The sequence below is a fragment of the Chiloscyllium plagiosum genome, unplaced genomic scaffold, assembly GCF_037043375.1.
Source record: "Chiloscyllium plagiosum isolate Xiang-an unplaced genomic scaffold, Cpla_swu_hap1 HiC_scaffold_34, whole genome shotgun sequence".
NCBI classification, from domain to species: domain Eukaryota; kingdom Metazoa; phylum Chordata; class Chondrichthyes; order Orectolobiformes; family Hemiscylliidae; genus Chiloscyllium; species Chiloscyllium plagiosum.
The window spans coordinates 4,274,878-4,291,718 of record NW_028270172.1 but is presented as its reverse complement, the minus strand read 5'-3'; the positions used below and the strand labels follow the sequence as shown (position 1 = coordinate 4,291,718).

The 16,841-nt window shown below is 46.2% G+C and overlaps 1 protein-coding gene across 5 annotated transcripts in view; it reads left to right on the top strand.

Annotated features, from left to right (window-relative positions):
* Positions 1–16,841, top strand: part of LOC122564562 (cadherin-12-like) — a 623,768-nt gene that overhangs the window by 439,986 nt on the left and 166,941 nt on the right. For all 5 annotated transcript variants that reach the window (XM_043719639.2, XM_043719638.2, XM_087978475.1 and 2 more), the window contains exon 4: positions 3,489–3,608. In XM_043719639.2, the coding sequence (XP_043575574.2) occupies positions 3,489–3,608 (120 nt within the window). The remainder of the gene's footprint in view (positions 1–3,488; positions 3,609–16,841) is intronic.

The following is a 16,841-nucleotide window of genomic DNA, read 5'->3' as shown; positions in this document are numbered from 1 at the left end:
TGTAATTTGCCAATTTTCCTGAGACAGCCCCTTCTAAATTCACAACCACTTCCAACTAGAAGAACAAGAGCAGCAGATACATGAGAATACCATCACCTGCCAGTTTCCCTCCTGACTTGTGAAATAAAACACCATTCCTTCAGTATTGCTGGATTAAAATTCTGGAATTCCCTCCCTCGCAACATTGTGGGTCAAACTATAACATGTGGATTGCAGTGGTTCAAGAAGACAGCTCACCGTCACCTTCTCAAGGGCAACTAAGATTGGGCAATAAATGTTGGGCCAGCCAGCGATGCCCAAATCCCCTGAATGAATAACAAAAAAAATTCTAACTTGACGCCTGAGAGAAAATCTAGGGACATTTCCTGGACCACACTATTTCCCATCACATGGATTTAGCATGGAATGGTATTCAATTGAGATATAAAATAAAGAGTTATGTTCACCTTCACCTCAGAAGTATTATTGCAGCTGTGTAGAGTAATATTAGCTGGACCTAATACTGCATCATGAAAAAACTGTAAGCAAGTCTTTGCCTCATGTTATAAATGGAGTCTAACCAAGTTTCTAACTCAATTTCTTTGTCATTATGAATTGATAGGATGTGGGTATGGTTGACTAGGTCAGCATTTGTCATCCATCCTGAATTTTCTTCATTTGTGAACTACTTTCATGAACTACAGTGATTGAAGAGGCAGCTCCCCACTACCCATTCATAGGCAATCAGGGATGGGCATTGAATACTGAGTTAATCAACATCATTGGCATCCCATGAATGAATGTACAGAAACTTGGCTAGGAATGAATGGGAACAGAAAAAAAACTAAAATGTTTTCTTACTACAAACAAACTATTTGATTTGAGAAACAAAACTCACATATTAATAAATTTCAGTTCGAGTCAAATTCTGAAGTAGCAAGTTTTATTGATACATACTTGCAAGAATGGGTGCCTAACAGGTAAGCACCCCGATCTGAGGGTTACATTCTGATTTATGCTGCTCAGCTGCGTCTCTCGGTCCTGCCCTTTCACCCCATTGGTTACTTTTGCTGTAGCGTGTAGCCTATGACATGCTCTAGCTTCACTCCACCTTTGTCTAGCTTTTCTCCGCCCCTGTTTACTTCTCCCATTACTCTAAGCCTGTTGCCCCTTACTCTTATTTATCTCATTCCTTATATGTGACTATTCTGGCATAGTTTGCTGTCTTCGAGCGATCATCCTGCCAAACTAATTTCCATCCATTGGCCACATCCCTCCTGAGACTGGCACACTATTCTCCTGTTACTGGTACATCCCGCTACACGGTCACTCTGCCCTATTAGTCAGAGATAATTCTACCTGTTTTCGCTTCTCACTTAGTATTTGCATGCGCAGCCTAATTTTATAATGTAAGCTTTTTAAGAAGCAACACCTATTCCCTTATTCTGCACAATTTTAACCCTATACCTTACATGATCAATTAGTACTTTGATATGTTTGGCTGTGTTCTTTTACAAACATATTAAAAATACCCAGCTGATAAATGACCATCTGTTTTTTTAATAGGTTGTAGGTGTTGCTGGATGGCCAGCAATCATTCTGTCTCCCTATTTCGTGTCAGGCTTCATCTCCATCCATTTTGTTTTCATTTTACCTGTATCAAATATAGCCTTACTCATAGTGATTGAAATTGTTTCAATGTTATGCGAAGAGAGGTTTAATTCTTCCACTGAATACTACCACAGACATACAAAGCCCTGATTAAATCCCATCTGTGTTGCCCTTGGCACAATACCTCAGATCGGATATTTTGGCTGTGGAAGGAGAGTGGCAAAGATTTCATCAGAATATTACCAGATTTTCACTGGTTGGATTACAACAAGGAATTACCTGTCTATAGCCCCTAGGAGATGAAAGATGCAGCTGTTATTTGCTGGAAGTTTTAATGATTTTGAAAGGAACTGATTGGGTAGAGAGAAACTTGTCAATGCTGAAACAAGTGTCTAAATCAAGGTGATTTGATTTGATTTCATTTATTGTAGAGAAAGTGAAGACTGCAGATACCGGAGATCAGAGTCGAGAGAGTGGTGTGCTGGAAAAGCACAGAAGGTCAGGCAGCATCTGAGGAGCAGGAGAATTGATGTTTTGGGCCCTTCATCAGGAAATGTCATGATTCCTGATGAAGGACTTATGCCCAAAATGTCAATTCTCCTGTTCCTCGGATGCTGCCCAACCTGCTGTACTTTTGCAGCACCACACTCTCGACTTTGATTTATTGTAGTCTTGTGTACCTAAATACAGTGAAAAGTCTTGTTTGTGAGTAGTACAAGCAGATCATAGTAAGCAATGACATACAGGTCATAGGGTGCTTAGACAGAGTCGGGCATACAGGTTACACTGCACCAGAGATGTTCAAAGTAAGATCAACATTTACAAGATCAACATTATTTGAAGTTAGAGAGCCCATTCATCAGTCATAACAAAGGGGAGGAAGATTTTCTTGAACCTGTTTGTACATGTGTATCTTCTGCCTGACAAGAAATGGTTGCAGGAGAGCATTACCGGAGTGGGAGGGGTATTTGATGATGATGGCAGCCTTTCTGTGGCAATGAGTCATATAACTGGAGTCCATGGATGGGAGGTTGGGGTCTGTGATGGTCTGAGCTGTGTACACAACTTTCTGTAGTTTCTTAGAGTCTTGGGCAGAGCAGTTGCCGTACCAGGTCTTTATGTGTCTGGATACTATGCCCGGATAAAACCAAAGCAAGCTTGATTGACTTTTTATAAAAAATAAAATACTGCTAAATAAAATATTCCTTATCCTTGCACACTACTGAAATAACCATTCAATGCCTTCTTCACTACCTCAATTGGACCTTCCTCTCCCACACTTCCAGGCCGTATAATCAAGCTCTAAATACTCACTGAGTAAAAAAGTGTTTCCTCACATCACTCTATCTTCGTTTGCACATCGCTTTAAGTCTGTGCCTTCTTGTTATTGCTCCTTTAATGAGCTGATACAGCTTCTCCCTAACTACACTATCCAGGAAGATAGGGGGTATCAGCTCATATTCTCTGTGTAGGTTGTCAATAATCCACTAACAAGACCTGAGCTTCTACTGCAGAGAATACCTTCTCACAGTCCTTCCCATTCCTTATGAGGGTGTCTGATTTCTGCATTGTTGAATCAAACTTGCTGTATAACCAATTCGTGAAATGGTGCTTCAGTGAACAACAGTTACTTCAAGAGGTTTCAGAGCTTGTGAGTTGTATTCACCGGTCTCTGAATTGTGCTTCATGCTTTACCAGGAACAGCTACATCCTTGTCATATTCTTCATGAAAAAGAACCATTAAGCTTAAATTGAGAATTTGTGTCAAACTGTTCCTATTGCTTTTATATTTATTCTGTTTACAAGTAATGAAGGATTGTTTTGCATTCTCCTAATATTGTAAAATGGTTGCAAGAATGTCAGTGATTAAAATGTTGAAATATTTATTGTTTTCTTAGGTTCCTTTGTTGTTCAAATAACAGCGACAGATGCTGATGATCCAACATATGGAAACAGTGCCAGGGTGGTGTACAGTATCCTGCAGGGACAGCCATACTTCTCTGTGGATCCCAAAACAGGTAACTACTTCTATTTAAACTACACTACTTAGTTTTAATAATCAAACAGTGATCTGAAAGAACTGTGGCTCATTGGGTAAGACTCCCTTGCCTCTGAGTCCGAAGCTTGTGAGTTCAACTCTCTTCCAGAGACCTTTAAGCACAAAATCTATTTGAAGCTCCAGTGAGGGATGGTCTGAAGTGCCTGTTTTAGGAAGCATTGCTAAACCAAGGCACCTCCTCCCCACTTGGGTGAAGAATAGTGGTGGAAATGTGTTGCTGGAAAAGCGCAGCAGGTCAGGCAGCATCCAGGGAACAGGAGAATCGACGTTTCGGGCATAAGCCCTTCTTCAGGAAGAATAGTGGCACTATTTTGAAAATGAGCAGGTGAGGTATCCTGGCTAATACTTATACCTTGATCATTGCCATGAAAACAGATGATCTGATTGTCATCCAATTACTTATTCATGGAAGTTTCCTGTGTGCAACTGATGCTGCTTTTCTTACATTTATGTAATAAGTTATCAAAGCACAGTCCAAACTGTGTGTAGAGGTTGAACAGAAAAATATTAAAGTATTGCAAATGTAAATGAGTAGGCTGTGTGGTACAACAGCAAAAATGAAATGGGCACATCAGTGACTGTACTTTACAAAGTACTTCAGAGCAACATAGGAACAGGAGTAGGCCATTCAAACTCTTGAGCTGTTCCACCATTCAGTCAGATCCTGGCAGGTCTGTTGCCTAACTCCACAGAGCTGCCTGTGACCCATATCTCTTTATATCTTCACTTAACACAAAAAATCTATCTCATTTAAAAATAACGCTGAGCCAGCACCCACTGCTCTCTGTGGAACAGAGTTCCAAATCTCTATTATCCTTTGTGTGTAGAAATGCTTCCTAATTCAGTGTCAGTAAAGAATTTTGGAATACCTAAGGTCATGAAGAAATGTCAGCTGTTTTATTCTTTTACATTTGTAAGGCATTTTGCTGATGGATATGTTAAAGCAGTAAATGTGCAGCATAAGGGGGAGGCAATAGACATGGATGATATGCATTAGAGTTGAAAAGTGTGACGCTGGAAAAGCACAGCTGGTCAGACAACATCCGAGGAGCAGGTACGAGCTCATTCCTGATGAAAAGCTTATGCTCGAAACGTCGACTCTTCTGCCTGACAGTGAGCTGTGGGGTGGGGTCAAACTCCCTCTTTTGGTAGGTGTTGGTATCTGCAAGTAGTTGTTGTGCTTTTTGAATGTAGTCTGCTTTGTCCAGGATGACCATCATTCTGCCTTTGTCTGCTGGTAGTATGATTATGTTCTTATCGTTTCTTAGTGCATTTAGTGCTTCTCTCTCCTTGGTGTTGAGGTTATGTGTTTGTCTTTTCCTTGTTATCAGGGGTACGATACTTTGTCTCACTGTTTGTTGTGTCTCTTCCGTCAGTCCATTGTTTCTGAGTGTGCATTCTAGTGCTGCTAGGAAGTCTGCTGTCTTGGCGTCCCTGTGGTTGTAGTTGAGTCCCTTGGCCAGTATTGTTCCTTCCGTGTCTGTGAGCTGTCTGTGGGAGAGATTTCTAACCCAGGAGTGCGTTGTGGTGTCCTCTCTGTTGTGTGTTAGTTTGGCCATTTTTCCTTTTAGTGCCGTTTTTTTGCGGTGCGTGGTCCTGTTCTGTCTTATGGTGACGGCCTGTTCTATGGTCCGGGTCCATTCCTGATTGGTGGTTTTTGAAATTAACGATTTTTGGCACGTAATTTCTTGTCTGTATTTGTGAAGTCGGTTGTGAGCGTCTCATTCGATGTAACAGCACTGTTCACCTCTATCGACAAAACCCTAGCCAGAGAAACAATAGCCAACCTGCTGGACATACAGAACAGACAACAGGACGTTGAACCTATCAACAAAGACGGCATACTCAAACTACTGGATCTGTGCCTCACAACACAATTCACATTCAACAACCAAATATATGAACAAATCAACGGCACACCCATGGGCTCACCCATCTCTGGACTCATAGTGGAAGCTGTAATACAAAGATTAGAACAAACAGTCTTGCCGCAAATTCAACCCAAACTCTGGGTCAGATATGTGGATGACACCTTTGTAATCATTAAAAACACAGAAATAGAGAACACACACCGGATCATCAACGCCACACTCACAGGAATCCGATTCACGAGAGAGGAAGAAAAGGCCAACCAACTCCCATTCCTAGACGTGACGGTACAGAGAACACCGAACGGAGAATTCACCACAAAGGTATACAGGAAAGCCACACACACAGACCGAGTCCTGAACTACAAAAGCAACCACCCCAACACACACAAAAGAAGTTGCATCAAGACACTATTCAAAAGGGCCACAACACACTGCAGTACACCAGAACTGCAAAAAGAGGAAGAAGAACACCTATACAATGTATTCGCCAAAAACGGATACCCGCGCAATTTCATCAACAGGTGCCTAAGGGAAAGACAATGGAACGAGGACATGCCACAACCCAAAGGACTAGCCACATTACCATATATCAAGAGCATTTCTGAACTGACAGCCAGACTACTGTGACCACTAGGACTCATAACAACACAAAAACCAACAGCCACTCTCAGACAACAACTCACCAGAACGAAGGACTCGATACCCAGCATGAGCAAAACTAATGTAGTGTACAAAATCCCATGCAAGGACTGCACAAAACACTATATAAGACAAACAGGAAGGCAGCTAACGATCTGCATCCATGAACACCAACTAGCCATGAAACGACACGACCAGCTATCCTTAGTAGCCACACATGTAGATGACAAGCAACATGAATTCGACTGGGACAACACTACTATTATAGGACAAGCCAAACAGAGAACAGCCAGGGAATTCCTAGAGGCATGGCACTTATCCACAGATTCAATCAATAAGTACATCGACCTGGACCCAATATACTGGCCACTGCAGCGGACAGCTGGAACTGACAACCGGAAGCGGCAGATTCAAACCACTATAAATGCCGGAGGAAAGATCACAGAAGCGCTTCACAGGAGGCTCCCAAGCACTGAGGATGTCACCTAGACAGGGAACGAAACGTCTGCAACACAAATTCCCAGCTCAGCGAACAGAACCACAACAACGAGCACCCGAGCTACAAATCTTCTCCCAAACTTTGAAGTGATATACATGCTCCAAATGTGTTAACATCAGATCACAACACAAACCAAAATTTATCCAAAACATCCCGAGCATAGAGCATATAAAATTCACAAAAATAAAAGCTCTTTAGTACATTCTGATCAATATAATAGAAAAACCCATTTCTAAATAGTAAAAAAAAGTATAAAACGTATTTAAATGGAGATCTTCCCCCTTATTCCCAGGGGGCATCACTTCCTTTCCAAAAAGCCCATCATAACCTCTCCCAACCAGTGCCCCACCCTTGACCTAGGCACCGCACGATAGGATGAAGAAAATTCAAGTATACTACTGAACCAGAACTAACAGTGAGTACCCTATCCCCCAGCCACACCAACACCTGGATATATTTGGTAATGTTAATACCATATATGAACATATATGACTATAAAATTACAGTCTCAGCAAATAATAATTAAATATATTAATACAAAATAACAGGGGAAAACAACCCTGCTCCCAAGGACAAAGATAAAATAAGATAAGGTAGCCACCTTCCCCCCATCTACATTAACTAGACTCCCTGGCCTATATATATATAAAAAAAGGGGAAAGGAAATTGCTAAGTAAAGGATGAATAAATAAGTCCTTCTTCCCACCCCCTAGAGATAATATTAAACAGTAAGATAATGAAAGGCAAAAAAAGGGGGGGGGGGGGGGGGTAGACAGAGGTGGGGGTAGGGCAAAGCAACATCAATTAACTTTTATAATTTGTCTAAGAGAGTCCAAAAGTTCCTTGGTCTTCTCCGGTGATCCGAAGTTAAACACGGACCCTTCATGGCTAAAGCGTAATATAGCTGGGTAGCGCAAGGAATATTGAATGTTTAAATCCCTTAAACACTTCTTTGCATCATCAAACGCCTTCCTCTTTTGAACCAAAGCTGGGGAAAAGTCCTGAAATAACCTAATCTTGGATCCCTTATGAGTCATGGCTTGTGGATCTTTCCCAAGATTTTTGGAGGCTTCCAAAAGCATCTGCCTCATCTTATAGCTCTGCAGCCGGAACAGGACCGGACGGGGGAGCTGGTTCGTGCCGGGCCCGCGTATTGCGACCCGGTAGACCCATTCTACCCTTACCTGGCCTGATCCAGCCTCCAGATTCAATAACTGTGGAAGCCACTGTTCAAGGAACCTTGTAAGCTGGCCGCCTTCTTCCCGTTCGGGATGGCCCAGCAAACGAATATTGTTTCGACGACCACGATTCTCGAGGTCGTCAATGTGGTTCTCTAAGGTCCGGACTTGCTGCTCAAGAGTCCGGACCCGATCCACGGCTGATTCTGCAATGGCCTCGGAGGTGGCAGCCTTTAGCTCCGCCCCTCCAACTCGGCATTCAATTTCTTCGATGTCTCGGCCGTGCTTTTGTAGCGCGGCCGAGAATGAATTCCACCGACTTCGGGACTCTTCGGTGAAGGCGTCGATCTTAGCATTGAGTTTGGAGATTATTTCCGCGAGGCTCACCACCATAGGTAAGTCCCCGGGGCGGCTGCAGACCCCTCTGCTGCAGCTGGGGAGGGTGGGGGAGGGGCTCCTGCCTGCTGAGAACTGCAGGCTCCTTTCCACCTAGTCATTTTTACAGGAGACTGAACTTAGTACTAAACCACTAATTACATTAAATAAAAACTATTTTTAGTTGATTTGGTGAGTGTGGTGGGGGAGGGTGGCCCACTTTGCCTCGGTCTTAGGAGGAGCAGTATACACTCAGACTTGCTGAGTCGCCGCCATCTTGGATCTCCCCCTTCATGTTTATAAGTAGATTACTGAGCTGAGGTTCAGCAGTCGTTTATTGGTAATAAATGGTAATTTGGAAGCAAACAAAGTTCACAAAATAAATAAATGAACCAGGTGACTTAGCGGACAGCATTTTACAGACTTTTTTAAAAAACTCTTTAACAATCTGAACAGGAAGTCATTAAAATAATTTCCTCTTTTGTGGTCATCATAGAAAGAGCATCAATACCTCTTCACTTAAACAAAGAACTGTGGATGCTGGGAATGTGAAACAAAAACAGAAATTACTGGAGAAATTCAGCAGGTCTGGCAGTATCTGTGGAGAGAGAAACAGAGTTACTGTTTTGAGTCAAATGACTCTTTATCAGAAGTGAACTCGAAATGTGAACTCTGTTTCTCTCGCCACAGATGCTCCCAGACCTGTTTAGTTTCTCCAGTAATTTCTGTTTTTGTTTAATAACTCTTTACTATTGCCTCAGCATCCTTATCACTTGCACTTAAACAAGAACTTGGGATATTACAGGGTGACTCAGTGGCTGCTCTTTCTTGAATTAAAAAGGTTGTGGATTCCGGTTCATGCCCTTTTTTTACAGACTTGTTTACTCATTGCTATTTTCACCTGTTTTATCTTTAAAAATCTCAGAACACATCCCAAAGCAGACCTGCAGAACTCCAGAGCAAATGCTGGAAAGCAGGATTAGGGCAGGATGACTCATCATTCAGCCAAGACAAATACAGTGAGCTAAGTGGCCTCTCTGTGTGCTGTAAACTTCCCATGGTTTCCAAGATAATAAGAAAATATCAGTGTACAGAGTAAACAGACAATTCACAACAAGCCAGGTTCACACTGGTCTAGACTACTTTCATAGAAACATAGAAAATTGGAAGAGAAGTAGGCCATTCGGCCCTTCAAGCCTGCTCTGCCATTGTATATGATCATGGCAGATCACCCAAACCAGGCCCCTGTTCCCACTTTCTCCCCCATACTGTTTGATTCATTTATACCTAAAGATTATGACTAACTCCTACTTGAAGACATTCAATGTTTTGGCCTCAAACAGTTTCTGTAGCAGAGAATCCCACAGGCTCCCCCCTGATTGGGTGAAGACTTTTGCCATTTCAGTTGGAAATGGTTTACCCGTATCCTTGGGCTGTGACCCCCGGTTCTGGACTCCCTGGTCATTAGGAACATCCTTCCTGCATTTAACCTGTCCTGTCCTGTTATGACTTTATAGGCTTCTATGAGATTCCCCATCCCTCATTCTCCTGAACTCCAGTGAATATAGTCCTGTGTAGGAGCAAGCTACTGCAGATGCTGGAATCCGTACTGAAAACAAATGCTGGAGATTACAGGTGGGTCAGGCAGAGAGAGCAAGCGAAGAGTCATCGAGATTCGAAACGTTTGCTTGCTCTCTCTCCATGGACGCTGCCTGACCCGCCTGTGATCTCCAGCATTCGTTGTTTTCAGTGTAGTCCTAACAGATCCAATCGCTCTTGATATGTTTGTCCTGTCATCCCATTTTGCCATTAGGAATCAGTAAATGGAGTCAAGAAAATACTTCTCACATTCCAGCCTTCTCGTCTTTCCCTTCTCGTGATAAATCATAGACCCCCTCTGGCCAATCAGCTCATGATTTGGTCAGGTGGGGAAACCGAGCAATCTAAATGTAGTGATTCGTTCCTTTTAAAAATGTTTAAAAATAAGTAAATATTGTATTTGCAATAATTACATTGCCAATGAGTCATTGATCAAGAAATTTAACTGGGCTTGCAGCTTATTGATATAATTATATGCTTTTAGATTTATGCTTGAGGAATTTATTGGAAAGAATTAATAATTAGTAAGCTTGCAGCAAAATACATTATGCAAAAACAGGAATCTCAACTCAGGAGAGATGCTTTTATTACATTCTTTTCAATCACATGCGGTCTATTCTGTATTTCGCAGCTGTGTTTGAGAAGTCTTTACTTCAGACTGGGAATTACATTAAAGTTTCTGGCAGGTATCTCTCATTCTTTGAGGTTTGATTCTAATGCCAGTGAACAATTCTGTGGGACTGGGTTGAATCATTGTGGCACAGGACCTTTGGTATGTGTCATCATGAAATATGATCCATCTATACTGGACCATTTACTAATGAGCTGAAAAATGTGTTGCTGGAAAAGTGCAGCAGGTCAGGCAGCATCAAAGGAGCAGGAGAATCGACGTTTCGAGCACAGGCCCTTCTCCAGGTATGAGGAAGGTGAGCCAAGCAGGCTAAGATAAAAGGTAAGGAGGAGGGACTTGGGGGAGGGGCGTTGGGAATGCGATAGGTGGAAGGAGGTTAAGGTGAGGGTGATAGGCCAGAGAGAGGGTGGGGGCAGAGAGGTCGGGAAGAAGATTGTAGGTCAAGAGGGCAGTGCTGAGTCCGAGGGTTGGGACTGAGATAAGGTGGGGGAAGGGGAAATGAGGAAGCTGGAGAAATCTGCATTTATCCCTTGTGGTTGGAGGGTTCCGAGGCAGACATTGAGTCACTCTTCCTCCAGGCATTGTGTTGCCATGGTCTGGCGATGGAGGAGGCCAAGAACCTGCATGTCCCTGGCGGAGTGGGAGGGGGAGTTAAAGTGTTCAGCCACGGGGCGGTTGGCTTGGTTGGTGCAGGTGTCCCAGAGGTGTTCTCTGAAACATTCCGCAAGTAGGCGGCTTGTCTCTCCAATGTAGAGGAGGCCACATCGGGTGCAGCGGATGCAGTAAATGATGTGTGTGGAGGTGCAGGTAAATTTGTGACGGATATGGAAGATCTCTTGGAGCCTTGGAGGGAAGTGAGGGGGGAGGTGTGGGTGCAAGTTTTGCATTTCTTGTGGTTGCAGGGGAAGATGCTGGGAGTGGAGGTTGGGTTGGTGGGGGGTGTGGACCTGACGAGGGAGTTGCGGAGAGAGTGGTCTTTCCGGAATGCTGATAGGGGAGGGGAGGGAAATATATCCTTGGTGGTGGGGTCTGTTTGGAGGTGGCGAAAATGACGAAGGATGATACAATGTATCTGGAGGTTGGTGGGGTGATAGGTGAGGACCAGTGGGGTTCTGTCCTGGTGGCGATTGGAGGGGCGGGGTTCAAGGGCGGAGGAGCGGGAAGTGGAGGAGATGTGGTGGAGAGCATCGTCAACCACATCTAAGGGGAAATTGCAGTCTTTGAAGAAGGAGGCCATCTGTGTTGTGCAGTCTTGGAACTGGTCCTTCTGGGAGCAGATGCGGCGGAGGCAAAGGAATTGGGAATATGGGATGGCATTTTTACAGGGGGCAGGGTGGGAGGAGGTGTAATCTAGGTAGCAGTGGGAGTCGGTCGGTTTATAGTAAATGTCCGTGTTGATTTGGTTGCCCGAGATAGAAATGGAGAGGTCTAAGAAGGGGAGGGAGGAGTCTGAGATGGTCCAGGTAAATTTGAAGTCGGGGTAGAAGGTGTTAGTAAAGTGGATGAACTGTTCAACCTCCTCGTGGGAGCACGAGGCAGCGCCGAAACAGTCATCGACACAGCGGAGGAAAAGGTGGGAGGTGGTGCCAGTGTAGTTGCGGAAGATGGACTGTTCCACATTTCCGACGAAGAGGCAGGCATAGCTGAGACCTGTGCAGGTGCCCATGGCTACTCCTTTGGTTTGGAGGAAGTGGGAGGATTGGAAAGTGAAGTTGTTCAGAGTGAGGACAAGTTCAGTCAGTCGAAGGAGGGTGTCAGTGGAAGGGTACTGGTTGGGTCGGCAGGAAAGGAAGAAGCGGAGGGCTTGGAGGCCTTCGTGTTGGGGATGAAGGTGTACAGGTACTTGATGTCCATGATGAAGATAAGGCGTTGGGAGCAGGGGAAGCGAAAATCATGGAGGGCGTGGGTGGTGTCCCGAACGTAGGTGGGGGGTTCTTGGACTAAGGGGGACAGGACCGTGTCGAGGTATGCAGAGATGAGTTCGGTGGGGCAGGAGCAGGCTGAGACAATGGGTTGGCTGGGGCAGTCAGGTTTGTGGATTTTGGGCAGGAGGTAGAAACGGGCAGTATGGGGTTGTGGGACTATGAGGTTGGAGGCGGTGGATGGGAGATCCCCTGAGGTGATGAGGTTTTGGATGGTCTGGGAGATGATGGTTTGGTGGTGGGAGGTGGGGTCATGGTCAAGGGTGCAGTAGGAGGAGGTGTCCACAAGCTGGCATTTAGCCTCTGCAATATAAAAATTGGTGCGCCAAACTACTACCGCGCCTCCCTTGTCTGCCGGTTTGATAGTGAGGTTGAGGTTGGAGCTGAGGGAGTGGAGGGTGAGGGTGAGAGGTTGGAGTGGGTGAGAGGGGTGGACAGATTGAGGCGGTTAATGTTGCGGTGGCAGTTGGCTATGAAGAGATCGAGGGCGGGTAAGAGGCCAGCACGGGGTGTCCAAGTGGATGGGGTGTGTTGGAGGCAGGAGAAGGGGTCATCAGAGGGTGGGTGAGAGTCCTGGCTGAAGAAGTAAGCGCGGAGGTGAAGGCGGCGGAAGAACTGTTCAATGTCTCGCCGCGTGTTGAACTCGTTAACCCGGGAGCGTAGGGGAATGAAGGTGAGGCCTCTGCTGAGGACTGATCTTTCATCCTCAGAGAGGGGGAGGGATGGTGAAAACACAGCAGGGCTGGGAGCTAGGACCTGGTGTGGGGCTGGAGCTGGGGTTGGGGGTCGAGGTTAGGCGTGGGGGTAGAGTTAGGCGTGGGGGTAGAGTTAGGCTTGGGGGTGGAGTTTGGCATGGGTGCGGGGTTGGGTGGGGGGGCGGAGATCAGCGTGGGGACGGAGGTTGGCGTGGGGACAGGATTAGGTGTGGGGGCAGAGATCGGCGTGGAGGCAGAGATCGGCGTGGAGGCAGAGACGCATGCGGCGTGGTCATTGTGCAGGTGAGTGACGTCACTCGGGGCAGAAGTAGATGCAGCAACGGCAGAAACGGTGTTGTTCCCGATGGTTGTGGACCCCGCAGAGGCCGCGAATCTGTCGCCGATGGTCTTCCTGGCGATCGTGGAGGCGGTTGTCTGGGCGGCGATCGCGGAGGCTGCATGGTCGGTGGGGGCGGAAGTGACGTCATGGTTCGCGGTGGCAGTTGCTGCAGCAGCCGCGTGGTTAATGGTGGCCGAGCGGTTCCGGAGACTGATGGAAGATACTGGAACGGTTGAGGAATCCGGAGTGTGAGGGTAAGTACATGAAAGTTTTTGGTACTTACTGTCTTTAATTTCCGATATGGCTAGGAAGGACTGTTTGTTTAGTGTATGGATTCTTCTGAGGATGAAGAACAGTCGAGGTCCTTTACAAGACTGTGAGAGTGTTGACCGACTCAACACGGACATTTACTATAAACTGACCGACTCCCACAGCTACCTAGATTACACCTCCTCCCACCCTGCCCCCTGTAAAAACGCCATCCCATATTCCCAATTCCTTCACCTTCGCCGCATCTGCTCCCAGGAGGACCAATTCCAATACCGAACAACCCAGATGGCCTCCTTCTTCTAAGACCGCAATTTCTCCTCAGACGTGGTTGACGATGCTCTCCACTGCACCTCCTCTACTTCCCACACCTCCACCCTTGAACCCCGCTCCTCCAATCGCCACCAGGACAGAACCCCACTGGTCCTCACCTACCACCCCACCATCCTCCAGATGCATCGCATCATCCTTCGTCATTCCCGCCACCTCCAAACAGACCCCACCACCAAGGATATATTTCCCTCCCACCCCTATCAGGTTTCCGGAAAGACCACTCCCTCCGCGACTCTCTTTTCAGGTCCACACCTCCCACCAACCCAACCTCTACTCCCGGCACCTTCCCCTGCAACCACAAGAAATGCAAAACTTGCGCCCACACCTCCCCCCTTACTTCTCTCCAAGGCCCCAATGGATCCTTCCATATCCGCCACAAATTCACCTGCACCTCCACACACATCATTTACTGCATCCGCTGCACTCGATGTGGCCTCCTCTACATTGGGGAGAAAGGCCGCCTACTTGCGGAACGTTTCAGAGAACACCTCTGGGACACCTGCACCAACCAACCCAACCGCCCCATGGCTGAACACTTTAACTCCCCCTTCCACTCCGCCAGGGACATGCAGTTCTTGGCCTCCTCCATCGCCAGACCATGGCAACATGACGCCTAGAGGAAGAGCGCCTCATCTTCCACCTAGGAATCCTTCAACCACAAGGGATGAATGCAGATTTCTCCAGCTTTCTCATTTCCCCTCTCCCAACTTTATCTCAGTCCCAATCCTCGGACTCAGCACCGCCCTCTTGACCTGCAATCTTCTTCCCGACCTCTCCGCCCCCACCCCCTCTCCGGTCTATCACCCTCACCTTAACCTCCTTCCACTTATTGCATTCCCAACGCCCCTCCCCCAAGTCCCTCCTCCCTACCTTTTATCTTAGCCTGCTTGGCACACCTTCCTCATTCCTGAAGAAGGGCTTATGCCCGAAACATCGATTCTCCTGCTCCTTTGATGCTGCCTGACCTGCTGCGCTTTTCCAGCAACACATTTTTCAGCTCTGATCTCCAGCATCTGCAGTCCTCACTTCCTCCATTTACTAATGAGCAAATGTGACTAACTAGTGATGGTCAGACTTAGGTAAAGCATAAATATAAGTTTTTACAGTGAGTCGGTTTATATTGCATCACACATATCATTTTAAAATTCTCATACTTACTCAAATACCTCAAGAACTTTAAGTCTCTCCCTATCCCTACAACTTCCTCCAGCCTCAGAGATCTCAGTGTACCTCTAATTCTGCCTCTTGCAAATACCCCATGCCTCAGTGGACTGAGTCATTGGGGGAATCTTCTGCCCCCAGTGAGGATTGTGAATGTGGATGTGGGAACAGCATTTAATTAAGGAAGAGTGGTGCCATTTCCAAGGCTTCTTGTTCCCACTGGAATTAGTTTCCTGGTGGAAAGGTTCATGGTCAAACTTCCCACGTAGCCATCAACTGGGGTCCTTAAGTCACCAATCATGGAGCACTGAAGGGAGCTCACCCAGCATCACAGCAGACGGACTGGTTGTGAAGTGAGATGCCCTGACTGTTCATCCTCCATGGCCAGCTCCTCACCTCAGGGTAGGTTTTAAGGTAATTAAGGACAATCAGTTCCAGGTGGACATATTGAGATAGGTCAAGTGATGCCAGTGAGAGTCTAGATTAGAGTGGTGCTGGAAAAGCACAGCAGGTCAGGCAGCATCCGAGAAGCAGAAAAATCGACGTTTCAGGCAAAAGCCCTTCATCAGGAATAGAGGCAGGTACCTGCAGAGTGGAAAGATATCTCTCTGCTCTGCAGGCACCCTGCCTCTATTCCTGATGAAGGGCTTTTGCCCAAAACATCGATTTTCCTGCTTCTCAGATGCTGCCTGACCTGCTGTGCTTTTCCAGCACCACTCTAATCTAGACTCTGGTTTCCAGCATCTGCAGTCCTTGTTTTTACCTTGATACCAGTGAGAGCCAATCCTGCCTTTGCACCCAACATCTCTACCTGCTCTTTCCACATGATCCCCAAACCCAAGAGAGCCACACCCCTCCACCTCTTGGGAATGTCCTCTGCAATCCTGGGACACCAGGGGCTGCTCTTCCACCACCAGGCCCAAGGCCTACTTCCTGGTACTACAGAGTGAGGTACTCTCATTTGCCAATACTCTAAGTGGGTGGGATCTCCACCTGCTGGGGACTTCAATCAAACAAAGGCCTGTACTGCCTGATTGGCATATGCTTTGGTGGAGCTTCCCAGAGGAGGCAGGGTCAGAATCTACCTAGCTCTGTTGGCAAGACCCCCAACAGCTCAGCATGATTCTGCTCTGAGACTCTGGAATTCTCTCCCTAATCCTTTACATCCATCCACCTCTTTATCCTTCTTCAAGAGACTCCTTAAAACTGAGCTCTTTGACTGACCTTTTGATTCTTATATGATGTGATCATAGAAGATGCTCTTTGGCCCATCATGTCGGTACTACCAAAAATACACTCCTGCCTACGCTTGTCCAACTTGCATACATTAGGCTCATTGCCTTGAATGTTAAGATATTTCAAGTCATTATCCAAGTATTTTTTCAAGGTTGTGAGGTTTCCCGCCTCAACTACCCTCCCAGGAAATGCATTTCAGACCCTCACTACCTTTTAGGTGAAACAAAATTACCTCAAATCCCCTCTAAACCTCCAGCCTTTCACTTTAAAAGTGTGCCCCCTTGATCTTGACCCTTTGACCAAGTGAAACAGCTGCTTCCTATCCACACTGTCCATGCCCCTCACGATCTTATCCACCTCCAACAGGTCCTCACTCAACTTTCTCTACTCCAAAGAAAACAACCTGAGCTTATCCAGGCTCTCTTCATCACTAAAGTGCCCCATCC